Source organism: Aquarana catesbeiana, linkage group LG04, assembly GCF_042186555.1.
Source record: "Aquarana catesbeiana isolate 2022-GZ linkage group LG04, ASM4218655v1, whole genome shotgun sequence".
In the NCBI taxonomy this organism is placed as follows: Eukaryota; Metazoa; Chordata; class Amphibia; order Anura; family Ranidae; genus Aquarana; species Aquarana catesbeiana.
The window spans coordinates 202,015,754-202,034,152 of record NC_133327.1 but is presented as its reverse complement, the minus strand read 5'-3'; the positions used below and the strand labels follow the sequence as shown (position 1 = coordinate 202,034,152).

Genomic DNA, 18,399 nt, shown 5'->3' with positions numbered 1-18,399 from the left:
TGTAGACCTTATTCCTAATCTCCCCCACCCCCAATTGCCCAAATCCACACGCTTTGCTGTAAATTACTTTTATACTTGGATTTATTCATAATGGTTGTTTTTTTTCAGGAAACTCTTGTCCAGTGATCGGAATCCACCAATTGATGATTTGATTAAATCAGGAATTTTACCAATATTGGTTCACTGTCTGGAAAGAGATGACAAGTAAGTTTGTGTTATGTTTCATAATATTTGAGCATACCTATGTTTTTAGTTGCTCATTGCCCATCTTTCTCTCTTCAGCCCCTCTCTCCAGTTTGAAGCTGCTTGGGCTCTAACAAACATTGCTTCAGGAACATCTGAACAAACGCAAGCGGTGGTCCAATCACGTCAGTATATATATGAGTTAGATAAAAGACATGAAATTTAGTGTGTGTTTTTGCTTTGTTATCCTGTGTGAATTTCAAGCTGCTTATGAATTGGTGTTTTGGCTTTGTTAAATTTTTACCATATGTGTTCTTACTAAGCAAGACTTTGATCACATTTACTTTATCCCTGCAGTAGAATGCAGTTAAAGCAACAGCAAACATTTTATTTTGGCTGCATAAGTGCACACACGAGCGGAATTTCCGACAGAAAGGGTCCGATGGGAGCTTTTCATTGTATATTCCGACCGTCTGTATGCCCCATCAGACTTTTTCTGTCGCAAATTCAGACGGACTTAGAGAACATATTCTATATGTTTCCGACGGAACAAATTGCTATCGGAAAAAACGCTGGTCTGTATGCTGTTCCGACAAACCAAAAACGACGCATGCTCTGAAGCAAGTACGAGACGGAAGCTATTGGCTATTGAACTTCAATGTTCTAGCCCTGTCGTACGTCACCACGTTCTGGACGGTCAGAATTTGGTGTGACTGTGTCTATGCAAGACAGCTTGAGCTGAATTCCGTCGTAAAAACCTTCAGAGTTTATTCCGACGTCCAAACCGGTTGTGTGTACAGGGCATTAGAGGTTTTAAATAAACTTATTACCACTGACAAGGGTACTTACAATAATCCAGATTTTATTTATTTAAAAACTTTATTCCAAAAGTAAGAAAATGATTTGCTGTATCGGCTTATAGGGCTTCATTCACATGGCCATGTGAAGAGAAAAAAAGATTAACTTTCTCGAACATCATGGGACACAGAGCCTCAGTAATTACTGATGGGTTATAGGGTATCACTTGGTGATTGGACACTGGCACACCCTACCAGGAAGTTCAACCCCCTATATAATCCCTCCCCCTTGCAGGGATACCTCAGTTTTTACGCCAGTGTCTTAGATGGACATGTAAAGATGTCCTGTGCTGAGCTCCAAAGGGATTATCCTATACTGGGGCAAGCTAGGCGAACCGGATCCATTTCAAAGTGTCTTTTTCTAGGCCGAATTGGATGGTACCCGGCCTCGTGTCTGAAGAAACAAGGTTTTACCTGTAACGCTTCCCTTTTTAGAAAGCTGGACCCCGCATATCAGAAAATGGTTTTCTATCCTTATTTCTGGCTGGGTGCTTTACAGGCCAGAACTGTGGATCTCCCTATTCGTAGGGGGCCCCGGTCTCTGAAGGTTTTTTCAAATGGAGCCCACCGTGAGAGGCGAAGATTGGGTCTGTGCAACAGAACCCTGCGGCTGGATAAGGTAAGGGAGATTCCACAGAATTTTTTAATTCTAGTAGGTTTCTCCTTTAAGGTAAATGCATGCTATGCCTATTGTTGCCACCGGGGGCTGCCAAGAGCACATACCTTCTCATGCTGATGTCTGTCTCAAGTGTTTCCACGCTGCACAAGCTCCTCCGGCCGGCTCAGGTAGGTTGGGATGGGGGGCTCTCCTTAGGGATATCTCCCCCCAGACTAGGGGGAGGCCGCAGGTGGATTGGGAGGCGGTTATACACTGCAATTTCACTGCCGCCGCTGCCATTTTTGCCATCGTGCAGGCCCTATCTCTACCGGCCTCTCTCCTTCCTCCCCCAGCCTTCCCTCCATGCTGATTTCGGAGGGTCGGTTCGCGCTGGTAGCGCGCGGTTTTTGAAAAGTGAAGGGGGGGGCGGGGCGTCAGCACAGCGTGCTCAGACGCCCACAGGGCCAGCTGCAGGCTATTAAAGGCACTGATTACAGGTGCACTGAGCCTTCTGGAGGGACACAGAGCTGACGGTCGCATGTAAGGTGGGACACAGGCATTCTCCTAGGCAGCGTTTACTAAAGTAACACCAGACTGGGCATTTGGTAGCAAGGCTTTTAGCTAGACTACATCGCTCAGCAGTCAGTGTTTATTTTTTGATACCTCCACCTTGTTGTTTGCACTATGGGTAGAGGTTCAAACACCCCAAGAACCAGAGACTCTAGGGGATCTTGGTCAGGTTCTGAGGACCCCCTGTCTGCAGCACCCTCCCCCCCCTGAGGGGCCAGGGACGGCTAGCCAGGGAGAGCCGTTGGGGTCAGGGACTACACCTGCTTCTGGCACTTCAGTCCCTGTATACATTACACAGGAGGTTTTTTCCTCAACCATTAATGGTTTAGAGGAAAGATTAATGGCCGTGATTACATCTTCACTCAGTGGAAGAAAACGCACTAGGCCTTCCTCTGTTCCCCAAGACCCTCAGGCAGAGGAGCTCTGGGATAAAGGAGAGGAATCCCTTTCAGAGGATCAGGATGGTACGGATGATTCCTCTTCGGAGGAATCGGGTGGAGAGGGACCCTCTGCGGCTTCCCAAGAGGAGAAAGTCTTAGTGCAGATCCTTACTGGATTGGTCCGCTCCACATTTAAGTTGCCCATATCTGAATCAGTTAAAGAACCCGCTTCTTCTTTAGGGTCACTGAAACCTCCTCAAATAGCACATGCTTTTCCTGTTCATTATTTACTTGAAAAGCTCCTTTTATTCTGAGTGGGATCACCCAGATAAGCGTTTTTTTCCGCCGAAAAAGTTTTCAACACTTTATCCTATGGAAGAAGAGTTTATTAAAATGTGGGGAATACCGGCCATTGATGCCGCCATTTCCTCCGTAAATAATAGTCTGACTTGTCCTGTAGACAATGCTCAGACGCTCAGGGATCCTGTAGATAAAAAATGGATTCCCTATTGAAGGATGTTTTCTCCTTAGCAGGTTCAGTGGCTCAACCTGCAGTAGCAGGGCTTGGAGTCTGTCAATACTTAAGAGACCATGTTAAGCAGGTCATCAAAGTTTTACCTGAACAGCAGGCCCAGGGGTTGGCTAACCTTCCGGCGGCCTTATGTTATGTTGTTGACGCCATCAGAGATTCTATCATGCAAACCTCACGTCTGTCGCTGGGGTTAGTGCATATACGTAGAATCTTATGGTTGAAAAATTGGTCAGCCGAAGCACCATGTAAGAAGCTGCTGGCTGGTTTTCCATTTCATGGGGAAAGGTTGTTTGGAGAGGACTTGGATAACTATATCAAGAGAATCTCTTGTGGGAAAAGCACTCTCTTTACCTGTAAAGAAAAGTAAACGTTCCTCTTTCAAACAGACTCTTTCCCCAGCGCCTGGGGCTTCAGCCTCCAGGCAGTCTCGATGGCCTCCTCCGTCTGGGTCCAGAGACAAGAGTCAACCCCAGGGACAAAAGAAGTCCTGGCGGAAGAAGGCTACTAGGCAAAACACTAAGACCTCTGCATGAGGGGGCGCCCCTGCTCGCTCGAGTGGGGGGAAGACTGCAACAGTTCTCAGGGCTCTGGCAGGAGGATTTCCAGGACAGATGGGTAATCTCCACGGTAACCTAAGGGTACAAGCTGGAGTTTCAGGAATTTCCCTCTCCTCGTTTCCTCAAGTCAAGTGTTCCCAGAGATCCAAAGAAAAAGCAGTCGCTCCTTCTAGCGTTAGAGCGACTTTTGTCGCAGGAGGTCATTATGGTGGTTCCCGCGAAGGATCAAGGATTGGGCTTCTATTCCAATCTTTTTTACGGTCCAAAAACCAAATGGGGATGTCAGACCCATTCTGGATTTAAGGGATCTGAACCGATTCCTAAGGATTCAATCTTTCCGCATGGAATCAATTCGGACAGTAGTTTCCACCCTGCAGGGAGGAGAATTTCTGGCATCAATAGACATTAGAGATTCATATCCGCATGTGCCCATTTTTCCTGCTCATCAGAAATTTCTGCGCTTCGAGATAGGAGGGCGCCATTTCCAGTTTGTAGCTCTGCCTTTTGGGATAGCCACTGCACCTCGAGTGTTCACAAAGGTCTTGGCTCCTCCTCTGGCCAGATTAAGGGCTCAGGGTATAGCTGTCATAGCATACCTAGACGACCTGCTCCTGATAGACTGGTCAGTAGCCTCCTTGAACAGGAACTTGAGGACCACAGTCAAGTATCTGGAACACCTAGGTTGGATCCTCAACCTAGAAAAATCTTTCCTAAAACCAGTAAGAAGACTGGAGTATTTGGGTCTGATCATAGATACAAGCCAGGAGAAAGTATTTCTACCTCAGGCAAAGATCACTGCTTTGAGGGAGTTGATTCTGGCAGTCAGGACCAAGAAAGGTCCTTCTGTCCGCCTTTGTATGAGGCTGCTAGGGAAGATGGTGTCTTCATTCGAAGCAGTCCCCTATGCTCAGTTCCATTCAAGACTACTGCAACACAGTATTCTGTCGGCCTGGAACAAGAAGGTTCAGGCATTAGACTTTCCAATGCATCTGTCTCATGCAGTGCATCAGAGCCTCAATTGGTGGCTCATACCCGAAAACTTGCAGGAGGGGAAATCCTTTCTGTCGGTTACCTGGACGGTGGTAACAGATGCCAGTTTGTCGGGTTGGGGGCAGTTCTGGAACAGTCTGTGGTTCAGGGGGTATGGTCCAAGACTGAAAGGACCTTACCCATCAACATTCTGGAGATCCGTGCGGTATATCTAGCCCTAAAGGCCTGGCCTATCAGGCTACAGGGTTGCCCGGTCAGGATCCAGTCCGACAATGCCACAGCAGTGGCTTATGTCAATCATCAGGGAGGCACCAGGAGCCGAGCTGCTCAAAAGGAGGTGAACCAGATCTTCGTCTGGGCCGAGAAGCATGTGCCATGCATATTGGCAGTTTTCATTCCAGGGATAGAGAACTGGCAGGCGGACTATTTAAGTCGCCAGCAGTTACTTCCAGGGGAATGGTCTCTGCATCCCAACGTCTTTTGGACCATATGCCAAAGATGGGGGGGGGGGGGGGGGTTCCAGATGTAGATCTCTGCATCCCGATTCAACAAAAAGATAGACAGACAGATTTTTGGCAAGGACAAGGGATCCTCTTGCATGCGGGACGGATGCGTTGGTGATCCCGTGGCATCGGTTCTCACTGATTTATGCATTCCCGCCTATTCTGCTACTGCCACGACTACTTCGCAGGATTAGGCAGGAAAGGAAGTCAGTACTTCTGGTGGCCCCCACTTGGCCCAGAAGGACGTGGTATGCGGAAATAGTAAGGATGACCGTGGGTTCCTCGTGGACACTACCGGTACGCCCAGACCTGTTATCTCAGGGTCCAGTGTTCCATCCTGCCTTACAAACGCTAAATCTGAAGAGTCGTGGGCTTTCAGGTCCTGTGATAGCTACCTTGATCAATGCAAGGAAGCCAGCTTCCAGAAGGATTTATTATAGTCTGGAAAGCTTATATATCCTGGTGTGAATCCAGGGGTTGGCATCCCAGAAAATATGTAATGGGTAGAATTCTTGAATTTCTACAATTGGGATTAGAGATGAAGCTGGCCTTGAGTACCATCAAGGGCCAGGTCTCGTCCTTATCAGTATGTCAGCGGCCACTTGCTTCGCATTCTTTGGTCCGAAACTTTATGCAGGGGGTAACGCGTCTTAATCCTCCGGTTAAGGCGCCTCTAAAACCCTGGCACTTAAACTTGGTTCTGTCTGATTTACAGAAGCAGCCCTTTGAACCAATACGTCATATTCCTTTGGTCTTGCTGACAAGGAAGTTGATTTTTCTGGTAGCCATCTCTTCTGCTAGAAGAGTATCAGAATTAGCAGCTCTTTCCTGTAAAGAGCCTTATTTGATTGTACACAAGGATAGGGTGGTACTGCGCCCTCATCCTAGTTTTTTTACCGAAGGTGGTTTCAGATTTTCATTTAAACCAAGACATTGTTCTACCTTCCTTTTTTCCAGATCCCTGTTTTCCGGAAGAAAGATCACTACATTCTTTGGATGTAGTAAGAGCAGTTAAGGCCTATCTGGAAGCAACGGCTCAGATTCGCAAAATGGATGTTTTGTTCGTGCTGCCAGAGGGTCTCAGAGGACAGGCAGCGTCAAAAGCTACCATTTCTAAATGGATTCGACAATTGATTATTCAAGCTTACGGTTTGAAACAGAAGATTCCTCAGTTTCAGATCAGGGCACATTCCACAAGGGCTATTGGTGCCTCTTGGGCAGTGCATCACCGGGCCTCTCTGGCTCAGATCTGCAAGTCCGCAACCTGGTCTTCAGTCCATACATTCACCAGATTCTATCAGATGGATGTGAGAAGGCATGAGGATATCGCCTTTGGGCGTAGTATGCTGCAGGCAGCAGTACAGGGTCCTCAGGTCTGATTGCACCCTACTTGGTTGTGGTCCCCCCCCCCCCCCCCTCAGATAGCATTGCTCTGGGACATCCCATCAGTAATTACCGAGGCTCTGTGTCCTGTGATGTTCGAGAAAGAAAATAGGATTTTTTTTTTATAACAGCTTACCTGTAAAATCCTTTTCTTTCGATGGACATCACGGGACACAGAGGTCCCGCCCCTCTTCTAATACACTATATTGCTGGACTGAGGTTTCCCTGCAAGGGGGAGGGATTATATAGGGGGTTGAACTTCCTGGTAGGGTGTGCCAATGTCCAATCACCTAGTGATACCTATATAATCCATCAGTAATTATTGAGGCTCTGTGTCCCGTGATGTCCATCGAAAGAAAAGGATTTTTACAGGTAAGCTGTTATAAAAAAAAATCCTATTTTTACAAGTATTTACTGATCAATACGCAGGAATGTTTTCTAGGAAAAAGTGTAATAAGATGAGTAACATGTTTACTGCCATGTGATGAATGTAGACTAAAGTGTTAGCTTGAGTGCCAGTTCAGTTTATTAGTGTATATAAAACTGATAGGATGAAAACAGTGGGGGGGGGGCTTTAAAAGAAAACAAATGCAGCCACCACATCTAATGATTAGTGAGCTGCAATATAATATTTTATTTGGTTTGGGTTTACAACAACTTTACTATTGCAAAACATGGGGACTTGAGATGAAAAATTTAGATCCTTGTTTTTTTTTGAGTTCCACCCAAAAATGGAACTTCCGATTTTCGGAACCCCGCCCCCCCCCCCGGTGTCACATTTGGCACCTTTTCAGGGGGGAGGGGGAGCAGAAATCTGTATAATCCAGGTATTTGCTCCCACTTCCGGGCATAGATATCCAGCGCCTCCTCTGTCCCCCAACCCCACACAGGTCCCAGAAGACAGCAGGGACCTGTGGGATCGCGCAGCGCGACTCATGAGCAGTAGGGAACCAGGCTGTGAAGCCGCAGGGCTTCACTTCCTGATTTCCTTACCGAAGGTGGCGGTGCATCCATCCGAGAGTTTTATGAACCCATAGAAATAGTAATTTGGTAAAATGCATGTGTAATTTAATTTAACTGAAGCATTCCAAATTACCAGCAAATACTTTTATAATTTTCTTTTTTTACATAAAAACACAACATAAAGTATTGACACGCATTTAAAGCTGCACAGCAGCACACAGTAGGCCTAGGTGTGGGGACCTTCAAGATGAATCACTCTGCGGTGGCACAAAAGGAATCCTATACTCTTGGAAGTGTCAGACATATTTTGTGGTCAATGTTTTCTCTTTTACTACAAATGTCAGCCACACAGGTGGTTAGTTTTTTTTTTCTCCTTTTTGAAGTTGCATCATGATGCACACAGGTAAAATCAGTTTATGTGGACAAATATTGGCATCATGGAACATTTTCAAAGGTTTGTGACCATTGAATTTAAAAATTACATTCTGCTCGCCTATATTTAGTTCTTGATTGAGGAATCCTGTTAACAAGTTGAAGTAGTGCTGTTGAAAAGCTGCGGTTAAATTAAAGCGGTAGTAAACTCTGCTTGGTTATTTTTACCTACAGGTAAGCCTATAATGGCCTACAGATAAAATGAAAATCTCCTAAACATGCACAGTTTAGGAGATATTCACCCTGAATGCAGCCGGACCTTCAGAGCTTTGTGCCGGAACCAAGTGCTCCCATGCGCATGTTCGGGGGTGATGTCATTGTGGCTCCGGCCAGTCATATAGCCAGCCGGAGCTCGCAAACCTGGAAGCAAGACCCCAGGGAAAGATGTCAGCCCTCTCAGCGGTGGCGGTACAGTGCTTGAGGGCTTTGTTCCAAGGCAAGCATTTCATACTGTGCTAGTGTACTATGCATACTAGCACATTATGCCATTGCCTTACAGGTTCTATTTTTTTTTTTTTTTTTCACCTCCATCTGCGATTTACAACCAGCCTTCTTCTTTTATTAACAAGACAAATGGCTCCGTGTATTAAAGTGACCAAATATGGAAAAGTGTAGCCAGCATTCACCCCAGAAGCATCTTGGTGCAGGATTTTGATGTGACAAATGCTTCATTCTATTCAAAAAGGTTAGGTAGACTGGTGTTAAAACTACATTCTGCAAAATAATTTTGGGGCCATTCTCACTGCTGCCACACACACACTTTAACATGCTTGCATTAAAGTAGCCCCTTTATTTTGATGGCCTGCTTAATGTACCAAAAAAATAGTGCATATAGCATTTCTGGCAGCGCACTGATCCCCTGTTGGCAAGGTGCAATAGAGCACCAGTCAAAATTATTAGGACAGCATTCCACCAATGCATGTAAACGGTTGTTTAAGGCAATAGAATAGTGTGAATGAGCCCTTCGTTTTAATAACATTTTGTCTAAAGCTATCTTTTTGTTTTGGAGGAGATATAAGTGTTAGAACTGCTTTTGGGTTTATTGCAGTCTGTGTCCTTAGTGTTACTGGAGCAGGAATAGAGGAGTTTTTAAGTTGGGGACACTTATTTCAGGGACATCTGATGGGATGGTCCCTGGTTTTGGAGAGATTTCCTCTGCCTTTTTTTCAGGAAGTAATGGGAAACAGATGGCAAATAACCTGACTAAGGTTTCAACTATTTTCTAATCCATTCAAAATTCAGGGGGAAAAAATGTGGCTTTAGATATATTTTAGTTGTATTGTTTTCATGTGTATTTAGTTTTTGACTCGTGTTGGAACATATTATGAATCAAATATATAAATGTCAGTCACAATTTTACTACAGGTATTGACCAATGATAATGGATGTTTTGTGCCCCTGCATTTAACACATTGGGTTTGATTTTATCTTTTTAGATGCTGTTCCTCTTTTCTTGAGGCTTCTGCATTCTCCCCATCAGAATGTATGTGAGCAAGCTGTGTGGGCACTGGGAAATATAATTGGTAAGTTTTTGTATTTCTGCCTTTTTTGTAGCTTGATCTACTCTTTCCTGTTGAATTGTTTTACTCCTTTGTCTGAAGATCTAATAATCCAGTTGGCCTTAAATGTTGTCTGTTAAAAAAATATGTGTGTGTGTGTTTATTTTATAAATTGTTAAAACAAACTATGAGGATCTTGTGAGCTACCTAATGATAAATAACATTTATTTGGTGGGTAGTGATAATCGACAGCTGCTAGCACTAATCACGTCTCATAAAGCCGTGCGAAGACCATATAAATTAAAAAATACTATGCTGCGCTGTCTCCTGATATTCTGCCCAACACTGAATTTTAAAGTACCAACATTGCAGTATTAAAAATAAAAAATATATAGAATGTAATAAAATAACAAGAAAATATAATATATAGCAAAAAAATGTATATAAAGTCCTTTGTTGCTGTGATAATCAGTGATGTACATCACATTCTACAGACAAAATAAGATATAAAACAAACTCTAATGCCAGCCATACACGGTTCGAATTTCGTAAGAATTTTCTTTTGAAAATCGTATGAACGAATTTTCGTATGAGTTTCGCACCATTAGTGGACTGCAACAACAGCCAATTTTTGTGCGGCAATCAAATCTGAGGAATCGGACATGTTGGAAATTTTTAGAAAACGAACGATTTTCTAATCAATGATGAGAGAATCGTGCGAGAAATGTAATAAGAAAAGAAAATTTAGGGAGAGCAAAGATTCCCGGCCAAGAAAATTCTTTTCTGTAGCATCGGATCACAAAAAAACGAACTTTCTGATTTTGAAAAGAAAATTTGTTCGAATTTCGACCGTGTATGGCCTGCTTTAGAGAATATATAAATGGTGCCACAAACGTGAATCAAAGTGCTATAGTGCAAAAAATAGTGACATCTTGATAAAACGAGGGTCAAATTATTATTATTTATACAGGATTTATATAGCGCCAACAGTTTGCGCAGCGCTTTACAACATGAGGGCAGACAGTACACTATCAATACAGGAGGGATCAGAAGGTCCTGCTCGTTAGAGCTTACAATCTAGAAGGGAGGGTCAAGTGGAAACAATAGGTAATAACTGTGGGGGGTGAGCTGATGGAGAAAATGAAAAAAACAGTTGTTAGGTGTGGGTAGGATAGGCTTCTCTGAAGAGAAGGTTTTCAGGGATCGTCTATAAGCTAATAAAGTAGGAGATAAGCGGATAGATTGGGGTAGGGCATTCCATAGGATTGGAGAGTCTTTGGAAAATTCCTGGAGGCGAGCATGGGAGAAGGTGACGAGGGAGTAGAGAGCAGGAGGTCTTGAGAGGAACGAAGAGAACGAGTAGGTTTAGAGACTAGGCTATTGATGTAGCTGGGGGCTAAGTTGTGGATGGCTTTGTACGTAGATGTTAGTATTTAATTCTTTGGCCGAGCAGAAGCCAGTGGAAGGATTGACAGAGGGGTAGCAGAGACAGAGCGATTGGTAAGGTGGCTGAATCTGCCAGCAGCATTCATGATGGATTGAAGAGGTGATAGACTATGTAGAGGTAAGCCAATGAGAAGGGAGTTGCAGTAGTCGAGGCGAGAAATGACCAGCAAGTGAATTAAGAGCTTTGTTGTGTCATTAGTTAGAAAGGGGCGTATTTTAGAGATGTTGCAGAGGTTGAGGCGGCAGGATTTGGACAGTTATTGGACGTGGTGCTTAAAGGAGAGTTCAGAGTCCAGGACTACACATAGAACCTTGGCATGTGGGGATGGGCTTATAGTTGTGCCATCGATTTTGACAGAGCAATCAGGGTAAGGGGCATATCATCCATCAGGGGGATGATACGAAATCCCCCTGAGGAAAATACAAGATTTCCCTTGTATCGTCACGTGTAGGGGAGGGGATAGGATGGTGTAGGAGGCAGCTGGTCTGCCTCAGAGGACACACATTCGACCTCAACCAAAACCCAACGTTTTAAGCACATTATAGAGTGGTGCACCTAACCCATGTGAGTACCTTGTACTGGGGCTTTTTGTTTGTATAATAAATTGTGTTAAAACAAAATCACGCTATGGAGTTTCTTTTTAATGTTTGCATGAGGAACACAGCACCAGTGAGCGGTTTGGGACCATACAGCTAACTTAGAATCCCTAAGGTGATTCACATGTGTGGTTGACTGGACTTTAGGTCAGACGCTCTGAGGTGAGCGGCCATTGCCTGAGGGTGGGGGGAGCACCTGAGTGCGGACACCGCAACACATAGTTTTTATGACATTGCCATTATATATGTAACAAGGACTATATATCTTTTTGACCCTCGTTTGATCAAGACGTCGCTATTTTTTGCACTATAGCACTTTATGATTCAAGTTTGTGGCACCATTTATATATTCTCTAAGAGTTTGTTTTATATTCTTTTTTTGTCTGTGGAATTAGATGCACATCACTGATTTATATTATCACGAAGGACTTTATATACATTTGTTTGCTATATTCTTGTGTTATCACATTCTATATATTTTTTTAGTTTTAATACTGCAATGTTGGTACTTTAAAATCAGCGTTGGGAAGAACATCAGGAGAGAGCGTAGCATAATATATTTTTTCATTTATATTTTATAAATCGTAGTCTTCATCTGAAGTATGTGTTTAATCCTGCAAGTCGCCTTTCCTCCTTGATCTAAACAAGCCACACAAAGCACAGAAGCCAATCTGTGCTTTGCATGGTCAGTTTGCATCCTTTGGCCATTTACAGGACACTGTGCAGACACACAGCATGTCCGAATTGGGTAGTTTAGTCTGGGACATGCTGGCTGATTATATCCTGCCTCTGGTGCACACACCCTCCCAATCAATCTGCCTCTTGAACATGCCCCCTGCTCAAGCACAGCTAGCAACTTGCCTCAGAATTAACAGACTATGGAATACAGGCACAGTGTCCTGTAACCCCCCCCCACACACACACACGCACACTATCAAGAAAAAGAGAAGCATGATCACATAACGCTTCTTCTTTTTAAAAGCCTTTTTTTTAAACTAAGCAAAAAGCAGCTTTGGTGCCTGCATAGTTTTAACTGTATTAAAAAGTGTCTAACATTTGCATGTTCACAACTACTTTCATTTCTTGTCACGGTGAACAGGTGATGGGCCTCAGTGTCGGGATTATGTTATCAGCCTTGGAGTGGTCAAGCCTTTGCTGTCTTTCATCAGTCCCACTATTCCTATTACTTTCTTGAGAAATGTCACCTGGGTAATGGTAAATCTGTGTCGCCATAAAGATCCTCCTCCACCTATGGAAACCATACAGGAGGTAATACAACAGTTAAGAATGCATGGCAAATAATATATATTTTTTGGGAACGTTTTGCTCTTGGAAATGATGACATGGAGGTATTGGGTGTTGTGAGAATGAGTCATTAGTATTATATACATATGAAAAAAAAAGTTAGATGTTTGTAGTCTATACGTTTAATTTATTTACATATAAAAATGTTTGTATTGATATTAAGTGTGAGTGTTTGGATGTGTGTGTTGGGTTATACAGGGGGACTCTGAAATTACATTGCTGATTTCGGAGTGCATCTGAGGACTGTTGCAAACTAAGGGGCTTTCATGCAGCAATTCCTGTGATTATGGCCCTTTGTTGGGTCTCCTTGATGACCTTTAAACCCTAAATCTCTAACAGATATGCTTTACAATGTGTATCTGTGATCTGACCAAAGGGCACCACCCCTATCTATGTTGAAATGCATTTTTAATTCTTGAATAATTATATTTCGTAATCCTGTATCTTATAGATTCTCCCTGCGCTGTGTGTCCTTATCCACCACACAGATGTCAATGTAAGTATCTGAATAAGCGTTAGATATATCTATATCCCCTCCTAGATGCTCCTTGGTGACTATTGCATAACTCTCACCAGTTTGCACATAAATAATAAATATGATTAGAACTTAAGGGCAGCAAATTACTGGCATGCGCATAATGCTCATCGGCTTCAGAATGGGTAAGGAGACCAAAGCACACATGGTAGAGTGCTATTCTGTAATTAAATAAAAAAATGTATATTCATTAGTATAAAGTGGTCTAGTATAATTTTTTTTTTTTTTTGGCCTAGAGCAAGTAAATGTTTAGTGTGGTCAGTTTTTATTAAGAAATCAGAGGGACTGGCAAGAACGCCAGGGATTTCACTTAAAGCAATATAAAGAGCACAGGATACTTTTTCATACAAGTGCATGGTACAGCAGGCATATATTGGGAAATTCTGGGTTGACATTCTTTAAATATTTTTAGGTTGTGCTATGAAGATGTAACAAATATAAAGTAGTTTTGGCTGCAAAAGTGGAAATACGTTTTAAGAGGGAATGGGACCTGGCTGTTATTCCCGCAGTTGGGATAGTATTTGCGTATTGGATTTCCCAGGGATTCAGGGCATCCCATATAGCAGAACGAACTTGAACCACATTCACCTAGAATGAACTGCAGATGCTAAAACACATTTTTCATTCTTGCCCATTGATGGGCATGGGATGTCCTATACTGCTGCCTACTGGAGGATTGAACACTGCAAAACAAAAATTTATAGGTGAGCCCAGAATAATACCTTCTACTCCCAGTATGTTTGTTTTTGTTAGCGTCTTGGAGGATGGACATTTTTTTTTTTTTTTTTTCCCATTTCATCTTCCAGGACAGCACATGAGTGGTTCCACCCACCTAAAACCAGAAACCCATCATCCACAATCAAATAAAAAGCGGTCACCTAGTGTCCTTGGTATTTGTGTTTTCTCCGGCCTAGCATGAACATCTAAATGGTTTGTTTCCCTCAAGCCTTCGTGCTAGTTGCAGGGGCCTTCTTGGAGGGGTCGCATATCTGGGGTTTTTTAGGCTACTTTTGTAAGTATACTAGCCGTGGGACATTCCCATTACCTTCTTGGTTTTCCACAAGGTTCCTTCTCCGCCAGAGAAGAAGCCGCTATCCCCTTGGGCGCCGAGGCTATAATGGAGCCCTCACTTAGGCCTAGTTCACACCTATGCATTTTTTTTAGTGCGTTTTTTAGTTTTGCAAAAACACTACAATCTATTTTAACATGGTTTCCTATGGGTCACGTTCACATCTGTGCATTTTATGGAAAGGGCCATTTACTTTTTTCTGGTTTGTTTCTATAGACATCAATAGATCAAAAACCTGTATTGAAAAACGCATAGTGCACCTGGAATATGCAGCCTGCATAGGCGTGAACCAGGCCTAACTCACATTTTAATCAAGCTCCATGTTTCTCGGTTGCTGGCTGAGCTCCTCATGTTTGCTGCTGCTTGATATGGATGGATTATGGCCACTGGCTTCCCCTATTTTTTGGAAAGAGAACTGCATTGCTGAGTCTTAAGTAGAGGCATTCGGGGTCTCTGACTACTACCAGATGGGAGGGGAGCATGTCTGCTGAGGAAGGTGAACTATGGTGCCTAGGCCAGGACAGAATGCAGCCTGCAAAGCTGCAGGTCCCCCTGAATGGACAGCTATATGGTGGTTCTATGCATTTTTTTTTACCCTGGTGCCATCATCCACAAACGCCAGGGAGGGAGCGCAAACAGGTGAGGGATGGAGCAGTAGGTGGACCTGGATCTTCCTAGGAGTATTACAGAAGACTTAATCCTTGTACACACTATCAGATTTTCGGACGACCGTTCATCTGTTTTTTTTGTTGCATGCTAGTGTCATGTCAAAAGTGATGTTACCCACCAGATGAAAATTCTTGTACGACAGAATTCAACTTCAGCAGTAACGTAATGCGTTAAACAGTTTTGTATGTATTCTTTGTATTCTTTCATTTCTGAGCATGCGCAGTCTTGCTCTTAGGATTTTTTTTTTTTTCCATATGAAAACCGTACTGATTAAACAAAAATCAGACGTTGCGTTCATGTACGACAAAAAATTTAGTCTGCACATCCAGCTTTTGGTATGTTGGAATCAACTGTCGAAAGCACCATACTAACGGTCGGAAAATCGGCAGATCGTTCGGCTGAAATTTTAGTTCCAACTTTCGTATCGTGTGGACGGGCCTTAAATCTGGTCAGCAAAGCTACACCATGTGGTCTGTTCCTGCCATGACACCTGCTATGAATCTTGCAGATGGCTCCAAGGTAGGATGTTTGGAGTTTTTTTTTTTTTTTTCCTATAGCTCGCCTTCCTACCATACCTGTACTCCGGGGAGGCAGTGTGTGGGGTTACCCTTAGGAGGTCCTCTTTGAGAAGGGTATTGGTTGCTGTGGGTGTTTGCATGCCTCCTACAAGCACAGGGTAAATGTGATTTGTGTTCCTGTCCACCATTAGTGTAGTAATTTTGGATGCAGAGGCCCCAATGCTTGTCAACCTGCAGAGCAGAGTGCTGGCAGGAGTCGGAGATCAGCAGAAGCTGCAACCTGTTAACTCCTTCCTACATTTAGGTTATACTTGTGCTTGTGCAGGGCTACTGGGGGTCTGCTTACTCCATGTTTACCATCAATTACACTCTCCTTCTTTCCAGCAAGGGGAGGTGATGGCCTAGTGGGGTCTGCTGTGATTTAATCAGGACTTTCTGTACTTTCCTTTTGGCAATAACCCACCCCTAGGCTGAACTAGAAACATTGAGGCTGGGTTCACACTATACTACACAACAGTAGTAGGACTTTCATCCTACTTTGCTCTGCGACATCAGTCCTACATTTATCCTCCATTGGTTCTACATCTATCTGACTTTCATGAACAGGATACTACTTTGATCCGACTTTTCAGATAGTACACTTGTCCTTTGACCAATCAAAACTAACACACAATGGGAGGGGCTACAGCAGGGGGAAGGAAATAACACAATGTCAGATGCCAAAGTCGGATGGTTAGGACAAGGATCCGACTATGATCCTACTTCAATGATAGTCAATGGACTGAAGTAGGATCAAAGTAGGACCAAAGTAGTACAGGAAGCATTTTCAAAGTCGGACCGACTTGTGTCGGACCAGTTAAGACGGCTCCCATAGGGAAACATTGATTTTCACACGTCATGCAACATGAGCTCCCAATGTCAGAGCGTTTGTCGGACCAGTGTGAACCCGGCCTAAAGGCGGATCCTGCAACATTTAATTAACAGGCTCCTGGGCTTAACGTCCATGCAAGTGTTGCATAGACAAACCTGTGTTTAATGATTGCTTGTTAATGCCTGCAGTTGTTGGCCTGCTGATTGATTGCCAACTCTTACAAAGGCGTCAGCAGCTTTCATTTATCGCTAGAATTGGACTTGTTATGAACTTGGGAGGCTTTGTCTGTCTCCCACCTTAGTGTGGGCTATATAAATCAATTTAGGTGTACTGCAATCATTGTGTATTTACATTGATTAAATTTGTAGTATTAAAGCGTTACTAAACCTACAACAGTAAAATCAGTCTGTATATGCAGCTTGGCATGCTTGTTATACTCTCTGACCGTGGTATACAGATCATCCAAAAAGGTATATAGTGGTAAAAGGTTTGAGGACATGGTTCCAGTTATCTACTATTGGAGGTGAATGGAAGTAGAAAAATATTTTTTTCAAGTATATAACATGTAAAGTAACTTGGGTTTCCTCATCATATGTTGTGTTTTTGGTGTTCTTCCTCCGGTGGAGGTCTTAACATTATAGTTGAATATGTAAAGCTATATCGATTACAACACTGGGCCCTGTACATGGGGTTGTGTGGTCACTATAATCTTTCCTAGGGTCTATGCTTTATACAGTAGTATAAGCTTGTATGTCTGGTGGTGTAACGGGTAACGTTTTTCTGCAGATGCAGACCGCTCATTCATGTTATATGTACCTTGCAGCACATTTGCGGGGTAATTGGCAGGAATATGGCCTGTATATGTGGTATCATGTTTTGCTATCACTCTAACCCTTATACCTGACTTGGTATGTTTAAGTTCAGTTCTACAGTATATGTTAAAATGTCAGTAGGTCTCATTTACGCAGCCATTCTAACAGAACAGCTATAGCAAGTCAATATGAACTTTCTGTTAAACTACTTTCACACTGAGGCGCTTTACAGGCGATATGGCGTTAAAAATAGCGCCTGTAAAGTGCCTCTCCTGTCACTCCAGTGTGAAAGTCCTCGGGCTTTCATGTTGGAGTGGTGTGCTGGCAAAAAAAGTCCTGCAAGCAGCATCTTTGAGGTGCTTTAGGAGTGATGTATACACCACTCCTAAAGCGCCCCTGCCTATTGAAATCAATGGGCAGCGGGCGCCTTTAACCTCTTTTCAGCCGCTAGTGGGGGGGGGTTAAAAGTGTCCTGCTAGCGGCCGAGAATTGCCGCTAAAAATAGCACCGCTTTACCGCTGACACCCCAGCGCCTCAGTGTAAAAGTGTGCCATATGGTGCTTGAGTGGAGTCAGACTTCAAACATTTGGGCAGAACTGTCATTCGTAAAATAGTTAAGTTCATTATTTACCCAGTTCCTTTCCAAACACTGACATAGCTGCTGTACCAGCATTCAGAGGGGAGAAAGGTCATAGGTATATGCATTTTGGCATTGTGATAAATCCTAGAAAATACAAGGGTCTAAGATCTAGATGTCTATAGGACATCTATAGACCTATAGATGTCTATGTCCTATAGACATCTAGATCATAGACCCTAGATGTCCATAGGTATAAATTGTATGAAGAGATGTATGTATGTGTGAGTTATGTAGGGTGTGAGTTGTTATCAGATTGTCCTTGCATATTGCTCATATTTAGTATCATGCTCTTTACTATGCATGGTATAGCAATGTTGTAAATTACTAACTAGGTTTCGTAGTTGCTGTCTGCGAACCTGACTGCATGGAAATACACGGAAAGGCTCAAAACTCCTTTCCCTATTCGCTTTACGTGTGTGTGTGTGTGTGTCTTTCCCCCCATGCAAGATTTCTTATATGTTGCTACCTAGGCTGCTCTCTACATGCCAGT

At 43.4% G+C, this 18,399-nt stretch overlaps 1 protein-coding gene and 1 non-coding gene across 2 annotated transcripts in view; both read left to right on the top strand.

Moving 5' to 3' along the window:
- Window positions 1-18,399, top strand: part of KPNA4 (karyopherin subunit alpha 4) — a 56,436-nt gene that overhangs the window by 25,165 nt on the left and 12,872 nt on the right. The window contains exons 6-10 of the mRNA XM_073626115.1: window positions 109-204; window positions 283-368; window positions 9,385-9,471; window positions 12,590-12,759; window positions 13,247-13,291. Of these exons, the coding sequence (XP_073482216.1) occupies window positions 109-204; window positions 283-368; window positions 9,385-9,471; window positions 12,590-12,759; window positions 13,247-13,291 (484 nt within the window). The remainder of the gene's footprint in view (window positions 1-108; window positions 205-282; window positions 369-9,384; window positions 9,472-12,589; window positions 12,760-13,246; window positions 13,292-18,399) is intronic.
- LOC141141646 (small Cajal body-specific RNA 7) lies at window positions 12,821-13,169 on the top strand. The gene has a single exon (XR_012244186.1).